The sequence below is a fragment of the Sprattus sprattus genome, assembly GCF_963457725.1.
Source record: "Sprattus sprattus genome assembly, chromosome: 7".
In the NCBI taxonomy this organism is placed as follows: domain Eukaryota; kingdom Metazoa; phylum Chordata; class Actinopteri; order Clupeiformes; family Clupeidae; genus Sprattus; species Sprattus sprattus.
In genome coordinates, this window is record NC_137926.1 from 32,623,116 (window position 1) to 32,645,389 (window position 22,274).

At 40.0% G+C, this 22,274-nt stretch overlaps 1 protein-coding gene across 2 annotated transcripts; it reads right to left on the reverse strand.

The window, feature by feature from the left end:
• Window positions 1-930: 930 nt before the first annotated feature.
• immp2l (inner mitochondrial membrane peptidase subunit 2) lies at window positions 931-18,964 on the reverse strand. 2 transcript variants are annotated; one of them, XM_080841702.1, is made up of 6 exons: window positions 18,904-18,964; window positions 11,591-11,728; window positions 11,106-11,209; window positions 4,667-4,732; window positions 3,033-3,135; window positions 931-2,900 (listed from the first exon to the last, which is right to left on the reverse strand). In XM_080841702.1, exons 2-6 carry the CDS (start codon window positions 11,723-11,725, stop codon window positions 2,757-2,759), a joined length of 552 nt encoding a protein of 183 aa, XP_080697828.1. In that variant the 5' UTR covers window positions 11,726-11,728; window positions 18,904-18,964; the 3' UTR covers window positions 931-2,756. The 2 variants fall into 2 exon arrangements, with proteins under 2 accessions (XP_080697828.1, XP_080697829.1); XM_080841703.1 differs by lacking the exon at window positions 18,904-18,964 and adding an exon at window positions 18,494-18,863.
• Window positions 18,965-22,274: the final 3,310 nt, after the last annotated feature.

The window sequence follows — 22,274 nt, forward strand, 5'->3', positions numbered from 1 at the left end:
CGAAAACTTAAATCTCTCCCAACTAGCTCAAAGCCAGACTGAATCTCTCAGACCAAAAATGTTGTGGGCGGAGTTCAGGCTGGTATCCAGGCTAACATGAACCCCAAAGGACGCACGAGACAACTCTTTCCAACTCCTTATTTTTCCTTATTAGTTTGGTCTGGTTGGGTGATTAGTTTGAAAACCTTCAAAACACAAAAACACAAGTTATACAGAAAATGTAAATACATTTTAAACACTTTCAATTCAACAAATGAGTGAAATAAGTACCAAGTTTACAACTAACACAAAAAGCCAAACTCAAATGCATGCAGCAAACTGATATCATGCTGCCTGTATGCTGTGTGCTGCTTGGTTGTTATTTTTATACATATCAAACAATTCATCCTACCATCATCAACCATCAATGTCTATAGCAGCACTTCCAACAACAAATAAGTGTCATACGAAACACCATAAGTAACAGTACCAGGGTACTGTTCGGCGACGCTCGCTAAGCGGTTTAGCGAGCTAGATTCCAGGCTAAAAAAAGAGGACGCCCCTTTACCGAGTTCGCCGAAGCAACTTCTGATCAATAACCATGGTAATTAATCGCTTAGCACTAACCTGCTCCAGGGCAGGCTAACCAAAGTTTAGCTGGCTAAACTTGCCACACCCACGCCAAAAGGAGGGATCCCATTGACAAGGAGTCATATTATAGTTTGATTAGCGTAGGAAGAGTTCTTTGCGATCGCCAACAAGATCCATTTTTCCATCATGATGCACATAACAAATCTCCATTACGGAGATATTGGCTAAAGTTGTTTTACCTACTTTAACTTACATCATTGCAAACGTTTAGTTTTGCAAACGTGTCTAGTTTTTGTGCAGTAGTGAATGGTGGATGGTGGAGGTGGATGGTAAGGTGGATGCACGATAAGAAGAGAGAAATAAACACAATTTATTTGCATTGCTTCAATTTATTGAATTTCTTATTAATACATTCACATTAGTCATTTAGCAGACGGTTTTATTCAAAGCGATTTAAAAGTACGATTCTTACGACGGTGAGGGGAGTCGTACCGATGATCTGCTGCATGCAAGCCATACGCTCTACCCGCTGCACCAAAGTCATATGTTGGCACGAGAAAAGATATCACTTATAACACAGCCTATAGACAGTTTCTTTAATGCTGTCGCAGTCGCGTCAGTGTTGAATTTTGACATGATTATGGTCTTGAATTCTTCATAACGGTTCATGGTCATATCCTGCCTTAGCAGAGAAAAAAATGAGTCTTTTTCTTTGAGTTTAGACTATGGTGCCGTTATAAATATCATGGTTTTGGTGATCGACCTCTCCTGCCTTTTGAAGAGGGACGTGCACGCGCAATTTAGTTGACGAGTTTGGCCTGGGATAAAATAACTTGACGTATAAATAATTTAGCGCACGTCGCCAGACCGGCTTGGCCTGTTCTCATTTAGCGAGCTATATTATCTCCAGTCGCGAGCTAAATTAATTATCTTAGCTTCAGTTGTACGCCGAACAGGGCCCAGTTGGATCCTTTGCCTCTCTCGCTCTCTCTGCTGAAATGTTTGCTGAGATACCATCCACAGGTGTTCCAACTTAAAATAATGAGCAGCCTGCACTGGCCTGCTAGTGGTGCATTCTGAGACTTGCAGTTTTTTTTAAACAAAGCCAAGCTAGCTGGTGTAATGAATTGAAATCAAGATTCACAATGTTCATTTTACCTCAACACTGGCTTTGGGAAAACAGTGAAAGTCCCGGAGTGGCCCAGCCAGAATCTGGACCTGGAGCCAAGAGTATCTCTGAAGTGACCTGAAAATGGCTGTGCACCGACACTCCCCATCTAATCTGGAAACTTCCAGAAGATGTGCCAAGCTTGTAGGATCATTCCCAAGAGGACCTGAGGCTGTCATTGCTGCCAAAAGTGCTTATTTAAACCAAGTACTTAGTGAAGGGTCTGAATACTTGCATAATGGCATATTCCAGACTTTTATTAAGAATAAATTAACATAACACTCTAAAAACCTGTTTTTGCTTCATCATTGTGAAGTATTGTGTGTATACTGATGAGGAAAAAATTTAATCCATTTTAGGAGAAGTCTAAAACATAACAAAATGTGGAAAACTGGAAAGGGTCTGAACTTTCCGAAGGCACTGTATACATATGTGTATATAATACAGTGCATTCAGAACGTTTCGAGCCTTTTAAGTTTTCCATATTTTGTTATATGGAACATGTGGGTATATACATTTTTTATATTTGTTTTGTTTTGTATATATTTACCAGCAAAAAACTTTAACCAGCAAAATATCAAATGGCAACATTATTTTGCCAAAAAATAATCACTACAACCACGTTAATTAACACTGCAGATCCCACCATTGAGTACTTCAATAGCAATAAGTCATAAATGGTTCAACTTATTAGTCATAGTATTGTAAAGTACAGAAACATTTGAAACACTTCCAAATCCAGATTTCCAATGCATGTGCGTTACCCTAATGATGACTTCCCGAAAGCATCTCAACCTTCAATGTAACCTTCACCATGTTCTATTCCATTTTTAAAAAGAAAAAACAATTCATTGCTTGAATAGGTTTCATTACTGAGGAAAGCAGAGGATCAACACAAACGTTGAAAGTTGAACTTTGGAAAAATATTTGGAATTGCCATTTCACTTTCTTATGAAATGTTCCTTGTTCAGTTTGCAGCAAGTTATGTCAGTGCCAGTTTGTTTGTGTAAGATCTTTTTCAATCATCCTCATCCTCTGAGGATTGTTGGCTCCAGTTCACCAATGGTTTACGGTCAGTTGGAACATAGGGTTCTATCCGCTGCCATCGGTTGGGTGGCCAGATGATATGAGACGCCCTGCCATGGAGGAGCCCCTGGGAGACCTGTCATGGGGATTTTAATGCATTAATTTCATTTGTACTTGTCACAGATCGATGATGGGGAGACAAATGTCAGTGGTGTAGTGTTGTTTGTGACAAACTTGCTCCACTCTGTTCGTGGGAGGAAACACTTACTGGTCCAAAACTGTTGCTGTCAAAACTGTGGCCATGATGGTCTCCTTCTATCCACAGGTGTCCATCAGGAACCCTCACATAACGGTTTTTATATCCTAGTGTTCTGGAGGAAGATACTGAAATAAATTTTCTGAACTTAAATTATAATGTTATGAATTATAAATGTACTTAAGCTTCATGATTTATGTGTTCCCTGAAACCTGAAGTCTGACTATGCTTCTGATGTTACAATTTGCTTTTGACTTATCTAATCTTGCAATAATCTCAATGATCCCCCTTGAGGCCAATACAGTCCAAGCAGTATTACTACTGGTTGGTGATTAAGTGTGTCTTCAAAGCAAGTTCATCAAAGCAATGTTGCATGCAAAGTATATTTGCTAGGGAATAAAGTTATATTGGAACATCACATCACCTGAGCTGTTTCAATAATGACCCCCCCACACTTAGGAAGGTGAAAATGTTTTATTGCAAGGAAGCTAAACAATGGCAGTAAAGAGTGTATTCAGTCCCATTCACTTTCTCTCACAATTTGTTATGTTGCAGTCTTATGTTAAAAATTGAATGTGTTATGTTAAAATTTGTGTTTTCAATCTACACTTTCCCATAACAACAAAGCGAAAACAGGATTTGATATTTTTGCAAATGTATTAAAAAGGAAAAATGGAAATATCACACTGACATAAGTGTTCAGACCCTTTGCTATAACTCTTCCTTCCATTTCTCTTGATCACCTTTGAGTTGAGACCGACCAGGAGTCTTCCTAGAGCTGGCCCCAGAGCAATCGGGGGAGAAGGGCCTTAGTAAGAGAGGTGAATAAATAACTTGATGGTGACTGGCTGAGCTCCAGAGATTCTGTGTTGAGAAGGGAGAAAATTCCAGAAGGAAAACCATCACTGCAACACTGTTATTCCATGCTTTATAGCAGAGTGGCCAGACGGAAGCCTCTCTTCAGTTAAAAGGCACATGAAAGCCTGCTTGGAGTTTGCAAAAGGACTCTCAGACTGTGAGATACACAATTCTCTGATGAAACCAAGGCTGAACCGTTTGGCCTCAATTCCAAGTGTCATGTCTGGAGGAAGCCAGGCACTGCTCATCACCTGCCCAATACCACTCCAACAGTGAAGGATGATGGTGGCAGCATCATGCTGTGGTGGTGGTGTTGTTGCGGGAAAGCTGAATGGAGCAATGTACAGAGATATCCTTAAGGAAAATCTGGTCCAGAGTCCTTTGGGCCAAATTGTCATGAACCCAATCGAATCAATAGACCTGTCCACTGACCCCATCCAACCGGACAGAGATGCAGAGAATGTGCAGAGAAAAATCCCCAAAACCATGTGTGCAAAATACCCAAGAAGATTCCAGGCTGTAATTGCTGCCAAAAGTGCTAAGTACTGAGGGAAGGGTCTAAATACTTATGTTATAGTTCTCTTTTTCCATTTGTAAAAATCTCTAAAATCCTGTTTACGCTTTTCCTGTTTTTCGTTTTCACTTAGGACAAGTTTAATGAATTTGACCAAAAGTGTATTGCAGTGCTCTGAATGTATTTCCAGTACTTGTTTTCACTGTACTGATTTTGGGATATAGGATCCTGTCATACTGCTTAGCTTAGTAGATGGTTTACAGGTCCCACTTACTTAATGAAGTCTCCCTCTAAGGCAATGACCCTCTTAATGATTTTCTGCTGAGGGTTCTTAGGAGACCTGGGAAAAAAGAAATACATATTTAAAGCACAAAAAAACTGTTGTGTAGCTGTGTAAACAGCAAGTTTGTCAAAGACCATGGGCTGAATTGGATTTGTCTGATCACTTGAAGGGCTGAAGGGAATCATAAGGAAACAGAACTAGTTCTCCTTTGGTCACTTTGTGAGATACAGCTGACATTTGGGGAACAACACGCATACAGTACTATTACTTGGTGGGACTGTCAAGATATTTTCTTTGCACTCTTGTGAGCATATTTACAGCCTGGGCATGCCCCTGACGCTTCAGCAAATAGATATAAGTACGTTTTCCCAACAACAGATTGTTAATCATAATGTACATATAATGTTAATGCTTAAAATATTATTTTAAAAAAGAAAATCACGTTAAATCAAAACAATCAATATTTATGCAGTTCAATCATTCTGCAGAACATCAGTTCACTGTCACTACAGTGGCTTCATCAGTAAAACTGAACATTTACATATACATATTTTGTATAAGTATTCAGCATAAAAATACGGGGATATGAGTTTTGATCCATATCGCCCAGCTCTATTCATGAATTTATTGTAAATATTATATATATTATTCTGTATTCATTTTGATGCAGATGAATCCAAAGTATTTTGCTATACTACTGCTGATAATTGTATTTATTATATGGCAACGACAGTACGAGCATTCTGATTGGCTAATGGGTAGTCATGCCAGCCGCGTATTGACGTTCTAGCCGGTCTGCGGTCTGATAAGTATTGTTATTGCACACCCCATCAATCTTAAAAATGAGTGATACCATGTACCAAGTACTAAACATTTACATCCTTAAAAATGTGCGATATATCAACAGCCATGAGCATGTATTGATAGAATCAGGACTTCTATTATGAAATTATCTGAGAACAGGAAACCAGTTGAATGTCGTGGTAACATGACAGTTGATGACAGTTGAAGAATAAAGACTCAAGAATTCGCGAACATTTTGATATCGGGTAATACTTTATAGGACTAAGTACAGGTCAGTACAATTCAGAAGCAGCGAAAATGTGTTATTGAAAGTGATGATGAAGACTTGACTACTATAGTTTGAAAACCTTGTGTTTAACTGTAAATTAAAGCCATTTAAGCTGAGCCCTGTTGTCCGTTTTCTATTGATCATTGTAACTTGTAAGTTAGCAAGTCATTGTTTGCTAGGCAACACCTGAAACACTGTGTCGTGAGAAGACTTGAGAGCTAAACAAAACGACATGTTTTCTATTTACAATTACCATTTATTTTTAAAATGAAAAGAGCTTAAATGCCATATAATAAACAACTTACTAACCTCGACCGTTCGGTCATGCAGGTATATCAGACTTCGGCCCCGCCGCATCAACCTCGCTATCGCTCGGTCGATACGTTACGGCCTCTGTCTGATACTTACCTGCATGACCTCACTCTCGGCCAGTAAGTAGTTATTAACATTGATTTTTGCTTCAACTTCAAGAAGTCGTTCTTTTACAACTTGCACAACAAGAACGCTGAACCTGTATACTTAAGAGTATTTCAAGAATAGCTGTTATTAAATGTGGTTGTGTCAAGCTTAAAAGGCACCGGGTGCCTAAAAGAGCCCGGGTGACGTAATGTTGACTTTCGAACGCCTCTTGAGTGACAGTTGCTATGCCAACGTTAGCATTACATAACCCGGTCACCACATTAGGCCGTAAGGTGAACACGGTTTTCGTTTCAGCCCGTTCCACTCACTGGCATCTACACAATCTTTAGCTTATAAAAAAGAACGAGTCGTGGTTAGTTACCAAAAAAAAGTTCGTCGCTGATTTTCCAGTCGATTGTCTATATGGCTTTGTTTCATGCAGAACTAGAGACTTCAGAGCGTAATAAGATTTTTGTCGGGAGCCGTGCCACGGTTCGACACGTGATCATGCTACACCAATGAGAAGGCTGCATTTGTCAACAGAATGGAAAAATGGCGGCTCCCGTGTGGTTAGAAACATCGTTAAAGATAGAGGAAAACATCCGAACATCCTCAAAAGTGGGCTAAATTAATTCTAATTAGTGCTGTATAGATAGCCGCGTCCAAGAATAACAATGAGGCAAATATACGATAATGTTATTTTTATGTTAAGTCATTGACATCAAGTTTAATATACATGGGAATACCCATTACTGTGGATCTTACATGGACTGTGAACACCCACCGAAGAAATCAAGGCAAAGACTGTACTTCCTACATCAGCTGAGGAAGTTCAGCACCATCAGCTGTGTGTCCTGACAGCATCACTTGGTATGGGAACTGTACAGCCTGTGACTGCAGCACCGAATCATCAGAGCATCTCTCCATATTCTGCAGGAGACCTACAAGAAAAGACCTACCTACCAGCGCCCAAGGTATTGTAAAGGATTCCTAACATCCTGACCATGGACTTTTCAAAACACTGAGGTCAAGCAAACGTCTCTGCTGCTACAAGACCAGAACAGAGAGACTGAGGAGGAGCTTCTTTCCTCAAGCATTCCTTATCCTGAACACACACAATGACTATAAAACATCAATTACACCTTTTTTCACACACTGCTCTTTAAACTCCCTCTTGCTATTTATGAAAAATATTTCTTGATCTTTCTTTCTTCACACTCGCACAGAAAAAACAGTAGTATTTTTATGTATGTGACAAATAAACCTCCATATATCAATAAAAGGCAGTAATTGTAAATACCAATGACCATCTGTTTGTTCATTCATTCATTCATTCTTCCACAAATGAAAACAACACTAATGAACCATAAAAACACTCTTTATGAAACATGAAATATGATATATAAAACTGTACAAAACTGAATAAGAAATAACAGATTAGGGACACTCAGTCCTCACTGTTAGTGTCAGTGTCAGGACAGTTATCTTCCAGTTCCTACAGCAACGACATAGGTCAACTATGCAACACAATCCTGCAGAAAAACATCTGTCTGTCTCACAGGCACCTTTGCAGCCACAGTGTATCACATGCAAAACACTGTCAGGGGCCGGATTTCTAGTCATCCAGGTGACATGCAAGTTCCCATTCTCTATTTGCCAACCATATCCAGCAGGTGATGGAGCACTTATATTATGTTTGAGACAGGACCTCATTATTGCAGCCTGGTAGTTTGCCCTTTTGCAGTGCTGATGGAGGGCATCAGTGGTAGGGGGAATGGATAATTCTGGCAAGGCTGATGATGTCATACAGAAAGCCTTGAACCTAGCTTTATTTACATTATCAGCTGCCGACTGATCATATAAGTGGCATACATACTGGCAAAGAAATGCAAATGTTGACTGCTCCAAGTTTAAGTTAGTACCTAAACTTTTAAAAGCCTTTAGGTACTCATCTTTCTCACATGCAACAGAAAATGTCTTTTTTTTCTCCTTTGCCATTAAAGGCACTTGTGGAGTCACACCCAGAAAATGTTTGAATTCCGATCAAGGCTGAAAACACACTGGTTCCAAGAGCTGATGACACCTTGGTAATGTCAATGATACATGTCCTGTTGCCAGTCCCTGTAAAAAAACATATAAAGTGCATGGCAAATCTGTCTGCACACTTACAGCAATGACTGCCACATCTGTATATGCCAGACAGTGTAGCGGGTTGAAACGGAAACAGGGTTCACCTTACAGCCTATATGAGGATGTGCATGTGTGTGAGTGTGAGTGTGCACACACTGGGCACCTCCACGAGGCTTCTCTCCAGTCTTCTCTTCCACACACACACACACACAAACAGAGTTGAAGACCTTGTAAATGTTTTCCCACATAGTATGTTTTTGCATATGAAAATGCCAGTGAAAATGCCTTTAAATATTGTAAACATATAAAAGGTCAGGCACATTTATGTGGACCTTCCCTGCCATGTACTATCAGGTGATGTTTTAAAGACCCAGCTTGTTTAGAAGTTTTTCCACATTGGCATGAGTATCAACATATGCATTTGAGAAGGGCAAACTTCAGAATTCAAGCATTTACATGGCTTTTCTTCACTGTGCAACCGCTGATGGCATTTCAGACTTGATGTCCTAGTGTAGTGTTTCTCAACCACTGGGCCGTTGCACTTATCCTTATTACTACTGTATTTTGTGCTGTGTCTTACTGATATAATGTATTTAACCCTTATTTAATGTTAATCACAATTACAAACGAGGGTCTGACAGGGCTTACAATTAGGTGTGAGTGCTCCAGATCAATGAGGAAAAGTCAACCCCCTCCCTGGATTTCTAAAGTTGGGATGATTATTGTATTTCTGTGATGACTTCTTACAATGTTGCATGGAATTGTTTGTGTATCATCTAAGCCTATGATTTCTCATAGTTAAGATCACCTTAGCTGACGTAGGAAGTACAGTCTTTGCCTTGATTTCTTCGGTGTGCTGGGTGTTCACAGTCCATGTAAGATCGTCAGTAATGTGTATGCCCATATATGTCAAACTTGATCTAAATGACTTAACATAAAAATAACATTATCGTATATTTGCCTCATTGTTCTTCTTGGACGCGGCTATGTATACAGCACTAATTAGAATTAATTTAGCCCAATTTTGAGGATGTTCAAGTGTTTTCCTCTATCTGTAACGATGTTTCTAACCGCACGGGAGCCGCCATTTTTCCATTCTGTTGTCAAAAAGCAGCCTTCTCATTGGTGTAGCATGATCACGTGTCGAACCGTGGCACGGCTCCCGACAAAAATCTTATTACTCTCTGAAGTCTCTAGTTCTGCATAAAACAAAGCCATATAGACAATCGACTGGAAAATCAGCGACGAACTTTTTTTTGGTAACTAACCACGACTCGTTCTTTTTTATAAGCTAAAGATTGTGTAGATGCCAGTGAGTGGAACGGGATTCATTTTCTAAAGCACTTTTCGTGCTTCACCTTGCGGCCTACATAGCCCGGCCACTTTTTAGCCACCAGTCTCAAGAGTCGTTCGAAAGCCATCAGCTACTTTTTAGTCGCTTAATATTGTGCCTAAACGGACACTACGCACCTGGACACTTTTTAGCTATCAGCCAGAGAGTCTCAAGAGTTGTTTCGAAAGCCATCAGGTACTTTTTCAAAAGGTTTCGCCGCTAGCATCTATATTGCTAATAGCAATTCCTCCTTTTGTGTGACAATATTAAGCGACTGAAAAGTAGCTGATGGCTTTCGAACAACTCTTGAGACTCTCTGACTGATAGCCAAAAAGTGTCGGGGTACATAGTGTCCGTTTAGGCACAATATTAAAGGCACCCAGTGCAACTTTATATAAACATTCAATGAAAAATAAACATTCAATTTCTAGTCTTTTTTACACGTAGTAAGTTACAATAACTCCATACCATTACATATCGACGTTCAAGGAGCAAAGATGAGACATCGTTGTGTGGTGAGAACTGATAGAAAATCGTAAACAACAACAATCGCTGGTGGGGAGAGGCCATTTTTCCATTGACTGGAATCCTGCTTTATTTATTGTAGGTCAGAAAAAATAAAGAAAAATGGCGGCGATTGTTGTTGTTATCGATTTTCTATCAGTTCTCACCACACAACGACGTCTCATCTTTGCTCCTTGAATGTCGATATGTAATGGTATGGAGTTATTGAAACTAAAAAAGACTAGAAATTGAATGTTTATTTTTAAGCCTCGAAAGTTGCACTGGGTGCCTTTAAGCGACTAAAAAGTTTTAGCTACACCTGCCTGCTGGTATCATGTAAGTGAGCAATGTCCGCTAGCATGTCAAAGCTAGCAATCCCCCGTTGTTCTTTAGTCAAATGTTGTGCAAACAATACCCTGTTTTGTTCAAATGTAATTGTGGGTGCCGTCAGATTTGTCTAAAAATCACAACACATTAAGGACTTTCTTAATTTATGCACAACAGATGAATAGCTTCAAGCTAACAAGATAGCTCGTTACACTAGCACGAGCTAGCTGATGAAATGTGCTTACTTTGATACTATAATAAACTAGCGAATCAACATCTTTCCTACCAAAGTCAAACATCAAGCACATGGTTGTTTTGGTTGGTTTATTGCAGGTCAAATACAAGCCAGCTGGTCTCAGGTAGCGAAGTTCAATGCAAGATGCTCTGAAGTAAATCGCGTTATGAGGAATTTCCAAAAAGTGCCCGGGTGACGTATTGGCGTTGGCATAGCAACTGTCACTCAAGAGTCGTTTGAAAGTCAACATTACATCGGGCTCTTTTAGGCACCCGGTGCCTTTTAAGCTTGACAGCTGCACAGTATCTTGTGACTGGCAATTCAATTGTGACAAGCACACTGAAAACATAAAAATGGTTGTCATCTGTTTACTACACTCTCCTGTAATTAACAATTCATAAAACATTTTTCTTCCATCTGGGTAACTTACAAAACAGAGACGACATCCCCACGCTGCACCCTGTAGTTTCTTACACTCCAACGATTCAGAAGTACAACATCAGATGCTGAACCGCCATCAGGATTCAAGGAGGGCTACAAAAGAACAAATGGATATTGGATTCTGACCAAATCTCATGTCAGAATATGAGAAGAGCAAAAAAAACGAATCTAACGCAAAGGCATCCACTAGCAACGATCACAGTCACCATTGTACCGCCTGCAACTTGTTGATCATGTTGGCTGCACTTAAAAACATCCCTTTTTCCCCTGACCTGAGAGATGGACCTGGAAAAAGACAGTGTGGCCTTGAGCCAGTGAAACTACGGCCTTCTGTCTTGCTTTAACTTATCAAATGTACAGCTGCACCCTCTGTCCTCTGGACCAAGTGGAAGCAGAAGAAGAACACTGCTACCTTGATCAGCAATACAGATGACAAATACAGGCAGTGACATGCAAGACAACAAGCCATCTTACCTGCATGGAGGCCCCCTCCACACGTGCTACATAGGCAAGGCGATCAAGAACAGTGACCGTCACTGGTACTGCTACAAAGAAGCCACTTATAAAAGCCTTAAAATATTTCTGACCAAATCTTGCCTGCTGAGCCATCACCTGTGGAAAGGAGGGACAAGAACTAAATGAATATGCATATTCTTCCTATGGCATACACTTACACATTCGTATATACACATAAAAACTCTTAAACCTTGCTGTTTCTATTCAAACCGACTAAATCAGAGTTTGTCCCCAATCAAGCTTATTTAGATATTTGGTCCATTTCTGCATTTGAATTAACGTACGTAACAAAATATCAAAATATGTGGAACATAATGCACTAGTATGATGCATTACATGATTCATAATATAGGGATATTTTTCTGTTGTGACTAAAGCTGAAACAACATTGAAATTCTCAATTAAGACTATGTGCAAATTACAGAGTCAAAAAGATAAAGAACACAGAGTTAATATTAAGCCAATTCTACTACCCTATGAATCAAAAACATGCACGAATGCCAGTTCCAAACTTTGGAAATATTCTTAGAGTGTTGCATTAATGATTGTAGGTTTCATTCTTGCCTGGATTTACTAATTTACTAACTTACTTAAGACAATATCTATACTCCTGAACTTCTGTATGTTCATGTTGTGTTCATCATATACCAAGAAATACACAATTGTTTATTTATCTTACTTTCCCCTTGGATTCTCTTTTATAACATGTCTGTCAGCAATGCAACAATTAAGTAAAAGCTGTTAAACATATCATAATAACCATAATAAGAGTTGTATTGCTGGCATAAAATAGTTCCAGAGAATAAACCAAACTACACAACACTGTTTCATATTGTTTCATAGAACTCTTTATTGAATATGGGAACACCCATAGGGATTCATTTGGTAAATGGGCTCTGTTTACAACCGACACTGGGCAATTTTTGATATCCAAACTCCTTTTGCCATGGAAACTTTTGCACATGGGTCATCTTAAACCATAACATGTATATAGTGCTCCGTTCCCAATTTGATTTCAATGGAATAAAACATGGTTTATGTATTGCCTTTCCTTATTATAGTTAACTGTTGGCCTCAAATTGGTGCTATAACTGTTCTTCATGTAGTAAAATGCATTTAACAGGTGTTAGTGTGGCTAAAGACCATGCGTGAAATCATATCACAGGACATCACCCACAGGATTCGTATGCCATGTCGTACCCTTTCCCAATGATACTCAAACCTGCAACCTTAACCCCGCTCTGCATACTTACTGAACTCATCAGTAGCCCCTTATACATGTGTCAATGTGATCCGATCACAACGCGTGTGATCCGATCGAAACTCGTAATGCGCTTATAATTGCCTCATGTAGCACACGCCTAAATGTGATCCGGTCGTTTTTCCGACGATGTCTGAGCCTTTCGAGAGAGGTGGTCTACGCCAATCGTTCAGCTCAGAAAAGGGCATGTCTAATAAGGCCGATGTGACGGCGGTGACAGCCTGCGTGGAGATGACCCCAGCCTCTTATAGGGAGTGCCAAGGCAGGGCTCAATCACAGCGAGTGATCTCAGGGGAGTCATGGTCTCATGTGCAGAACATATTTTATGTGAATAAAGGTTATCTAAACTACTTTTTATACCTCTAATCGACTCGGTTTGTTGTTTATATGCTACACGAATGCCGTGAGGTCAAACGGAATAGTGTAGGTCTTAACTGGAGCTCAACTCAACTATTACAGCTAGCTTGACGCTATCACTAACTGAAAACACATTGGAACACATAGTGGCTAGGTAGCTAGCTGCTAATAAGTAACATATTAGTAACACTAGTGCAGTGCCCGTAGGAATTATGCATTCTGTAGTGTTAGCAGACATAGGTGTAGCTGTTGGGTAGTGTAATAGCAAGACATATTTGCACTCCACAAATGTACAGGTTACACTGAAGTATTATTGTGATGCATGTTTCCTTTTCATTAAGAAATGTTTTAATGTTGTATAGCCTTTTAGGAGATATACCAACAAATAAAGTTTGAGATTATGTAGTGGATGCAGTTGAATATACAGTACCCTGCATAAGTATTCACCCCCTTGGATGTTTTACCCTTTTATGGCTTTTATAAATCAGTCATGGTCAATATAAGTCGGCTTTTTGGACAAAAAAAAAATCACAAAATAGCTCTCTTTAATGTCAAAGAGAAAACATATTTCTACATAGTTATGTAAATTAACTAAAAATATGTAATGAAAATAAGTGATTGCATAAGTATTCACCCCCTTTATCTACCTAGTTCAACAGAGGTCCAGCCAATTGGTGCTAGAAGTCTCACAATTAGTGAAATGGGGATCAGTGTGCAGTGTATGTGTCTCAAGTGATGGTAGTATAACGACACCTGTGTCTGGAAGGTCCATTCACTTGTCAGTATTCAGTAATCAGTATTCCTGGCTACTGTTACACCATGAAGACCACAGATCACCCTAAGAAACTCAGAGAAAAGGTTATTTAAAAGTATAGGTCAGGGGAAGGATACAAAAAAATGTCCAAGGCACTTAACATCCCCTGAAATTCTGTTCAATCCATCATCAAGAAATGGAAGGAATATGGCACATGTGTAAATCTGCCTAGATCAGGCCGTCCTTACAAACTGAGTGACCATGCAAGAAGGAGACTAGTAAGAGAGGCCACCAAGACACCTATGACTACTCTGAAGAAGTTTCAAGCTTCAGCAGCTGGTATGGGAGAGACTCTGCATACCACCACTGTTGCCTTGGTTCTTCACCAATCAAAGCTTCATGGCTCTCTTCCATGAAGCTTTGATTGGTGAAGAACCAAGGCAACAGTGGTGGTATGCAGAGTTTCTCAAATCTCAACTGCTGAAGCTTGAAACTTCTTCAGAGTAGTCATAGGTCTATTGGTGGCCTCTCTTACTAGTCTCCTTCTTGCACGGCCCCTCAGTTTGTGAGGACGGCCTGATCTAGGCAGATTTACACATGTGCATTTCTTGATGATGGATTTAACAGAATTCCTGGTGATGTTTAGTGCCTTGGACACTTTTTTTGTATCCTTCCCCTGACTTATACTTTTCAACAACCTTTTCTCTGAGTTGCGTAGAGTGATCTTGGGTCTTAATGGTTTAACAATAGCCAATAATACTGATTACTGAATACTACCAGTGGATGGACCTTCCAGACACAGGTGTCGTTATACTACAATCACTTGAGACACAATCACTGCACACTGATCCACATTTCACTAATTGTGAGACTTCTAGCATCAATTGGCTGGACCTCTGTTGAATTAGGTCAGTCTATATAAAGGGGGTGAATACTTATGCAATCACTTATTTTCATTACATATTTTTATTTAATGTACATAACTGTATAGAAATATGTTTTCACTTTGAAGTTAAAGAGGGCTTTTTTGTCCAAAAAGCCAACTTATATTGACTATGACTGATTTATAAAAGCAATAAAAGGGTAAAACATCCAAGGGGGTGAATACTTATGCAAGGCACTGTAGATGTCAAAGTTGCTGTCTAAACTATAAACTAAATGTCATAAAGAAATACATTATTTTAAATGAAGTTATGGTAGAAATAGGATCACTTCTTTATTGTAAGGGTAAGTGTAGGGTAAGAATGGTCATGCAGTTGGACTCAAATGTAGGTTAATTTCATTGAATGTATGTACTGTACTGTATGACTTCGATGATGCTAGCTTTGACAGCCCACTCTCAGACAGATCGTAAGCTAATAATGTCCTTACAATGGGAACACAGTTTAAATACTCTTGACTGGAGATGGCGTTACTATCCCCCACCGAATTCAGTGCAGAACTGAGAGGATACCATGACGACGTGGCCCAACATAAGGCGAACACACACAGTATCTTCGGAATGACAGCCTCTCCAGCCAGGGTAAATGCAGACTGAGGTTTATAATATTGCAATAATGAGAAAACAAAGTACACACGAATTACAACATATACATCGGACACTAATACATCGGAAAACCTCTCTCATTGCGTCAGTAGATGCATGAAGGCATGGTCAGTGGTCTAGGCTACCGAACGACTGTTCTATGACTATGACATCATTCACGTTGCACGGGTCCACCCCTCTTTCTCTGAATTACTACAGTACCCATAGTGCCTCACTACCCATAGTGCATACGGCAAACGGTAAAATACAAATATCTCGAGAAAAATATGAATTCAGAATTCTTCAAAATCAAGGATGCACAGGTTCATGACATGCGTAAGCTACATGCGAAATGTCATAACTAACGTAACTACCGTCAGGGAGATACGCCTGTCACAGACAGAAAGACACACAGAGATTTATAGATAGATATAAGTAACACATCAGCAGTAATGAATCAACTGTACTGATATTAAATGTACTACTAACATGCCATTCTCAAATTAAAGCCAGTGACATGAGTATTAACGATTAACGATGGATACCGACAGTTAGCATACCTAGCTATGTAGCATTACCATTGGATGTGAATGACAGTTATGCTAGGTCTTGCTAGCCCTTGCTGTCCCCAAGAAGGAGGGGGATTTTCACTTGACGAGCGGGGGCAATACAGTCATCTGGAGAGTTCAAAATGATACTAAACGAGGGGAAATCTACTGTATGGAGATATTTCTGCTTAGTGGACGATGTAGATTCTAATTAGGCTGTTGGAAATGTCCAATGTAAGGAGTGTGCAGTTTTAATGAAATATGATTGATGCAACTCTCGTTCTCCACAACATGGATAAACCTGGATGGTTGGATGTAGTTTCAGAACGAACGTCGGCGTGCAAAAAGATCTTCAATGGTAAGACTTGTCTGTTGTGCCTCTGTTGGTGTCTCATAAAACGTTAGTTTTATTAAAGCATAGCGTGTGTATTGTGTAGCTATTTCATTCCGAGATGGCAGGGGAGTAAAATGCTCCGCTGCCAAAATAGATAACATGTTTTTAACTTCGGGGTTAATTCTCTTTCCTTTACGTCTGCTGCTGGTTAGTAAATACAGACAGCCAGAAAGGTTAACAAACGGAATGAAATAGCTACACATTACACACGCTATGCTTTAATAAAACCCACGTTACTCACATAATGGTTAACACTGTTACAGCGGGTGTATCAACTGTACCCATGTCTCAACTGTAGGCTTCTAATACCACTGTCAATTATGAGTTCAGTAAAAGACGGAGCAAACACAGTTTTCTACATTGACAGCAGACTCTTATTCCCTTGGACTTGGGTGCTGGCTGTTTTTTGTTTGATGGAAGACATGTGTGTCTTAACATCATAGAGTCCACTATGGGCAATGCTAAATGTGGACCGAAATACTGTAGTGCAAAAGGCATGACTGGTAGACACAGGACTTTAACTAATGTAAGTGTATTCCTTGGTTTAACTCTGGGAGAAAGTCTGTTTCCTAGGAAATGGCTTCTTCTATTTTTCCCAGCCATTATTTTAGATTATAAAGTTTGCATGCTATATTTAAAAACTTGAAATGAGAAATTGTTCGTCCACAACAGAAAGATTGAGCTAAATGAAAAGACTCAGTAAGGCAAATTGAGCGAAGTAAGAAAGGAGCTCGATTAGATGGAATACCGTCACGTGGAAAGTACTGCTCGACAACGACCACAAGAGCAGTGACAGCGGTGCTCGTGTCAGTTTGTTGCCACGGGAATAACAACAAATGTGGTCTGTTCCAACTTCAGTCTTTTGTCTTTTCATTTAGCTCACTCTTTTGACAGAAATATACCTTGATTCGAATGGAAATTCTGCGTTAGCCATTCGTATTTGTATTAGAAAAATATATATCGCTCGAGTCAAGAAAGTTTTATTCTTGATCATTAGTTTAATGATTGGGGTTCCATATTACGAAGCAGTAGTTGATTAAAAAAGAAAACATCGCAGAAACGTACCCAAATCTGTTGGTGACGGCCATTTGTAAACTATGAGCAGATGCAACAAGGTAACTTTAGCCATCAACGTCAAAAGTAAATAGTCTTCAAAACGATAAAACACATTCCCAATCGCCTGTGCGCACTTAAATAGATAACAATGAACCGAACTCCCCTATTGGTTTGTCGCTGCAGCTATAATATTGACCAATCAGCACAAACGTATCACGTCCGTCAAATTAAACAAAAATGGCGCCCTCCGCGTTAGTAAGCAGGAGGCCAAATCATGACATTTTTGCTTATTTCTCGAGTTTCCGCAAATATTCTATTCAATAAATAATATTGCAAGTTGACCCTAAATTCGTATGAATGAGTCATTATATTCGTATCGCCGTATTTCCACCACATTTTCGTATTAGTACGGATCAATTCGTACGAGTTGGCACCACTGTTAAGAACTATATAGCCTACTGATAGAAATAAGTGAACTTTTAGCCACTACACTGCCTTTGCACAATGCGGATCCACGTTGATGTTGTTAGTAAACAAACCAGGTGGGAGCACATCTCCGTCGTCTTTGCACATGCCCAAGGCAAGGTAACCGGATCATATTTTGCTGTAGACACGTAACGACAAGAGCCGATTCCCTTAAAATGTTTCACACCTACACGCGAATACGATACGATAAATTGACCGGATCACATTGACACATGTATATGGGCCTACTGGCACGCTTCAATTAGCACACCCGATTTAGCTACTAACTTTTATTTTCCATCAGATGTGCTTGGAGCAGTGACACAGACGATAGGGAGGAAATTGGTTTGACATTGTCAACAACGAAGACGATTCAGTAGGTGTATGAAAAACGAACAAACTTTTGCAACGGATTGTTTAGTAATTTCAGCCACACGCCTTATTGCACCCCTTTGGCAACGCCAACTGCCTTTAAGAAGTGCTGTAAACTGATATACTAACCTTGAGTCTGAAAGTTGCTCAGAGCTGTCTGGTTGCCTCCCACGTTAGCACTATTCTTATCAACTTGCCCTTGTGTTTTATCATGGCAACCGCGCGGTTGGACACTACAACATTCAACTAAACACCAGTCTATCTATACCTTAATGTTATGAAAAAAACATTGAGCAAAAGCATACAATGACAAAACGCAAAAAAACACTCTAGCCCTGCAAGCCTGTTTACTTTTTCAGGCTAAGCTAATTATCCTAGAAAGCTAGCAAACGTCACGATAGGCTCCGGTTCAGCGGTTCTTTCTTGCAGTCACATTATGAAGATACACTTCATCCCGCATCACCACACAACATCACTTCGAAAATGATTGTAGCTAACTCACTTGACAACTACTTTTGTGATCAGACTAGCCTACTCACCTAGTGTGTGATTCGCATGGTCCGTCTTCGGCGTTGAATGCATTTCCAGGTCCTAGAGAACACCATGTTCCTGCAAATCACACAGGCGGAGCTCCGCCCTTTTAAAATCTTTGGGTGTTCCTCAAAGAGCAGCGTTCTGTGAGAGTGTAGCTGCATAACCAACAATAACCCCAGGAAGTAAAAAGAAACGAGGAAGTAAAATACATTTTTTGTATCAAATGAAAGGTTTTTACAACAAACAGCCCTGTAAATCGTCTGGGTTATATAAAACCGTTTTTTATGGAACGAGTTTTTGTTGCATTTGTCGTAATTATCGGGAAAATAGTTGAAAGCGTGTTTGAAAGCTATTGTAGCCTAATTGCCAGTATAAAGTCTGAGTCTAACTACTTGCTAGATCATTGTTTATAAAAGTATTGTATTGTGTTATCTGTGCATTATATTAACTTGTTTTAAAACAAGGTGAGATATAGTAAATTACTTTTAAACGTACAGGATACTTGTAGCTGAAAACTATGTTAAAAATAATGTATTTGATCAGTGCACGTGCATTAGAGCAAAACAGGATTACAAAAATGTAGGCTATGACCATTGCATATAGTATACATATTTGGTACTGTTAAGAAGTTACTTTAAAATGGTTATACGATACCATTGACTAGGCAGGCCTATGTATAAGATTGAAAAAAAAAACTAACCTTTAATAACCAGGACTACATCATGAAAGCACAGGTTTTACTTCACTTTAAATCATATCTTCTGCAGACATGCACCCTCTCAAACTGTCTATATTTTTATTGGTGCTATTTGTATTAACTGTGTAGGCCTATATTTTTTATATTCTCCTATTTTGGATTCAGTATAGGTCCAATGTAATCAAATTATACCTAATTATACCTATAATGAAGTCTCTGTTGAAATTCAAGAGGAAATTATGGATAAATAGTGGTTCCATGTCTTCTATTGACCAGCCTCAGATTATATACCTGATGTGTCTCTGGTGGTGGTTAAATAAATCTTAGTGTTATTTTCTTTTTGAGTATGTATACTCTTCACTAACTGTTGTATATCACCCCTATTACACCTCCAAATTGTTCTAAGTAGCTTCACACTACGTCTTTGACCTTTTGCATGATATCGACAGGAGGCTGCCACTGAATATGCTCCTCTGTCTGTTGAGAGTACTGTGTAGTGGTTGGTGGACATTGTCCAAGATGGTCAGCAGGGTCAGCAGCTCAGGGTCCTTCTCTCCGCCACTGTTGTGAGGCAGTCCAGTTCAATGCCCACAACAGCTACCGCATTCTTCACCAGCCTGTCCAGTCGCCCTGCATCCCTCTTCTTTATGTTGCCACCCTAGCACACCACAGCCTAAAAAAGGACGTTGGCAACAACAGGCTGGTAAAACATGCGCAGGAGTTTGTTGCAGACATTGAAGGACCTCAACCTCCACAGGAAGTAGAGCCGGCTCTGACCCTTCTTGTAGATTGCATCAGCGTTGGCTGACCAGTCCAGTTTATTGTCCAGATACACTCCTAAGTATTTGTAGGTGTTAGCCACCTCCACACTGACCCCCTCGATGGAGACTGGTAGCAGAGGAGGCTGAGACCTCCTAAAGTCCACAGCCATCTCCTTGGTCTTAGTGGTGTTTAGCTGCAGGTGGCCCTCCTGTCCATCCCTGATACAGAGTCATCAGAGAACCTCTGGATGTGGCATGACTCTGTGTTGTAGGTGAAGTCCGATGTGTACAGGGTGAACAGGAGCGGTGAGAGCACAGTCCCCTGTGGAGAGCCGGTGCTGCACAGCACATTCTCAGAAACTGTGGCCTCTCCATCAGGTAGTCAGTGATCCAGGATACCAGGTGGACGTTCACACCCGTCTGCACCAGCTCGTCACTCAGTCGGAGGGGCTGGATGGTGCAGTCTGTAATCAACTCAATACCTCTCTCCACTCTCCCATCACACTCTCCTTTCTTTACACACCTCTCTCCTCCTTACTTCTCTCCCTATCACACACTCCCTTCTTTACACACCTCTCTCCTCACAATCTTTAGTTTCATCAGCAATGTGTGATACGTGTCATATGACCCTGCCATTGAAGATAATGCATTTTCACCTGTGGGTAGGCCTATGTTAAAAGTATTGTGGAGCACTCAGGGACGTAAATAACAACTACTTCACACATTTTATTTAATTTTTGGAATGTCCTGAACATATTCCACCCCCCCTTTTATTGAGACACAATCTTTAGTTTCATCAGCAAAGTATGAAACGTGTCGTATGGCCCTACCATTGAAAATAATGCATTTTCGCCTGTGTGTAGGCCTATGTAAAAGTTTTGTGGAGCATTCAGGGACGTAAATCTCAACTACTTCTCACATTTTATTTAATGTTTGGAGTGTCCTGAGCATATTCCACCCCCCTTTTATTGAGACACAATCTTTAGTTTCATTAGCATAGTGTTATATGTGTCATATGGTCCTGCAATTGAAAATAATGCAATTTTGCCTGTCTGATCCCCTATGTTTAAAGCATGGTGAAGCATTCAGGGACGTAATTCACAACTACTTCATACATTTTATTTAATGTTTGGAGTGTCCTGAACATATTCCACCCCACTTTCATTGAGACACAAGCTCTAGTTTCATCAGCATAGTGTGATATGTGTCATATGGTCCTGCAATTGAAAATCATGCATTTTCACCTGTCTGATCACCTATGTTTAAAGTATTCTGGAGCATTCAGGGATGCAATTCACATCTACATCACACATTTTATTTAATGTTTGGAGTGTCCTGAACATATTCCACCCCACTTTCATTGAGACACAATCTCTAGTTTCATCAGCATAGTGTGATATGTGTCATATGGTCCTGCAATTGAAAATCATGCATTTTCGCCTGTGTGTAGGCCTATGTTTAAAGTATTCTGGAGCATTCAGGGACGCAATTCACATCTTCATCACACATTTTATTTAATGTTTAGAGTGTCCTGAACATATTCCACCCCACTTTCATTGGAGACGTTGGTCGATCTCTGTGCCAAGGTATTTGAAGTTCACCACCTGTTCAACTACTTGTCCTTCCAGGGTCAAAGGTGAGGAAAGTGGATGTGGGGTGTTAGATGCCCTCCTCCTATGGCAACACAGTTCTTTGGTTTTGCTGATGTTCAACTGCAGTGAGCTTTCTTTGAACCACAGGGCCATTTCAGTGATATATTGGGTGTACTTGGACAACATCAACAACGGTAGAAAACTGTGTTTGCTCCGTCTTTTACTGAACTCATAATTATATGACAGTGGTATTAGTAGCCTACAGTTGAGACATGGGTACAGTTGATACACCCGGAATAACTTGCATGCGCAGCAATCCTGAGACG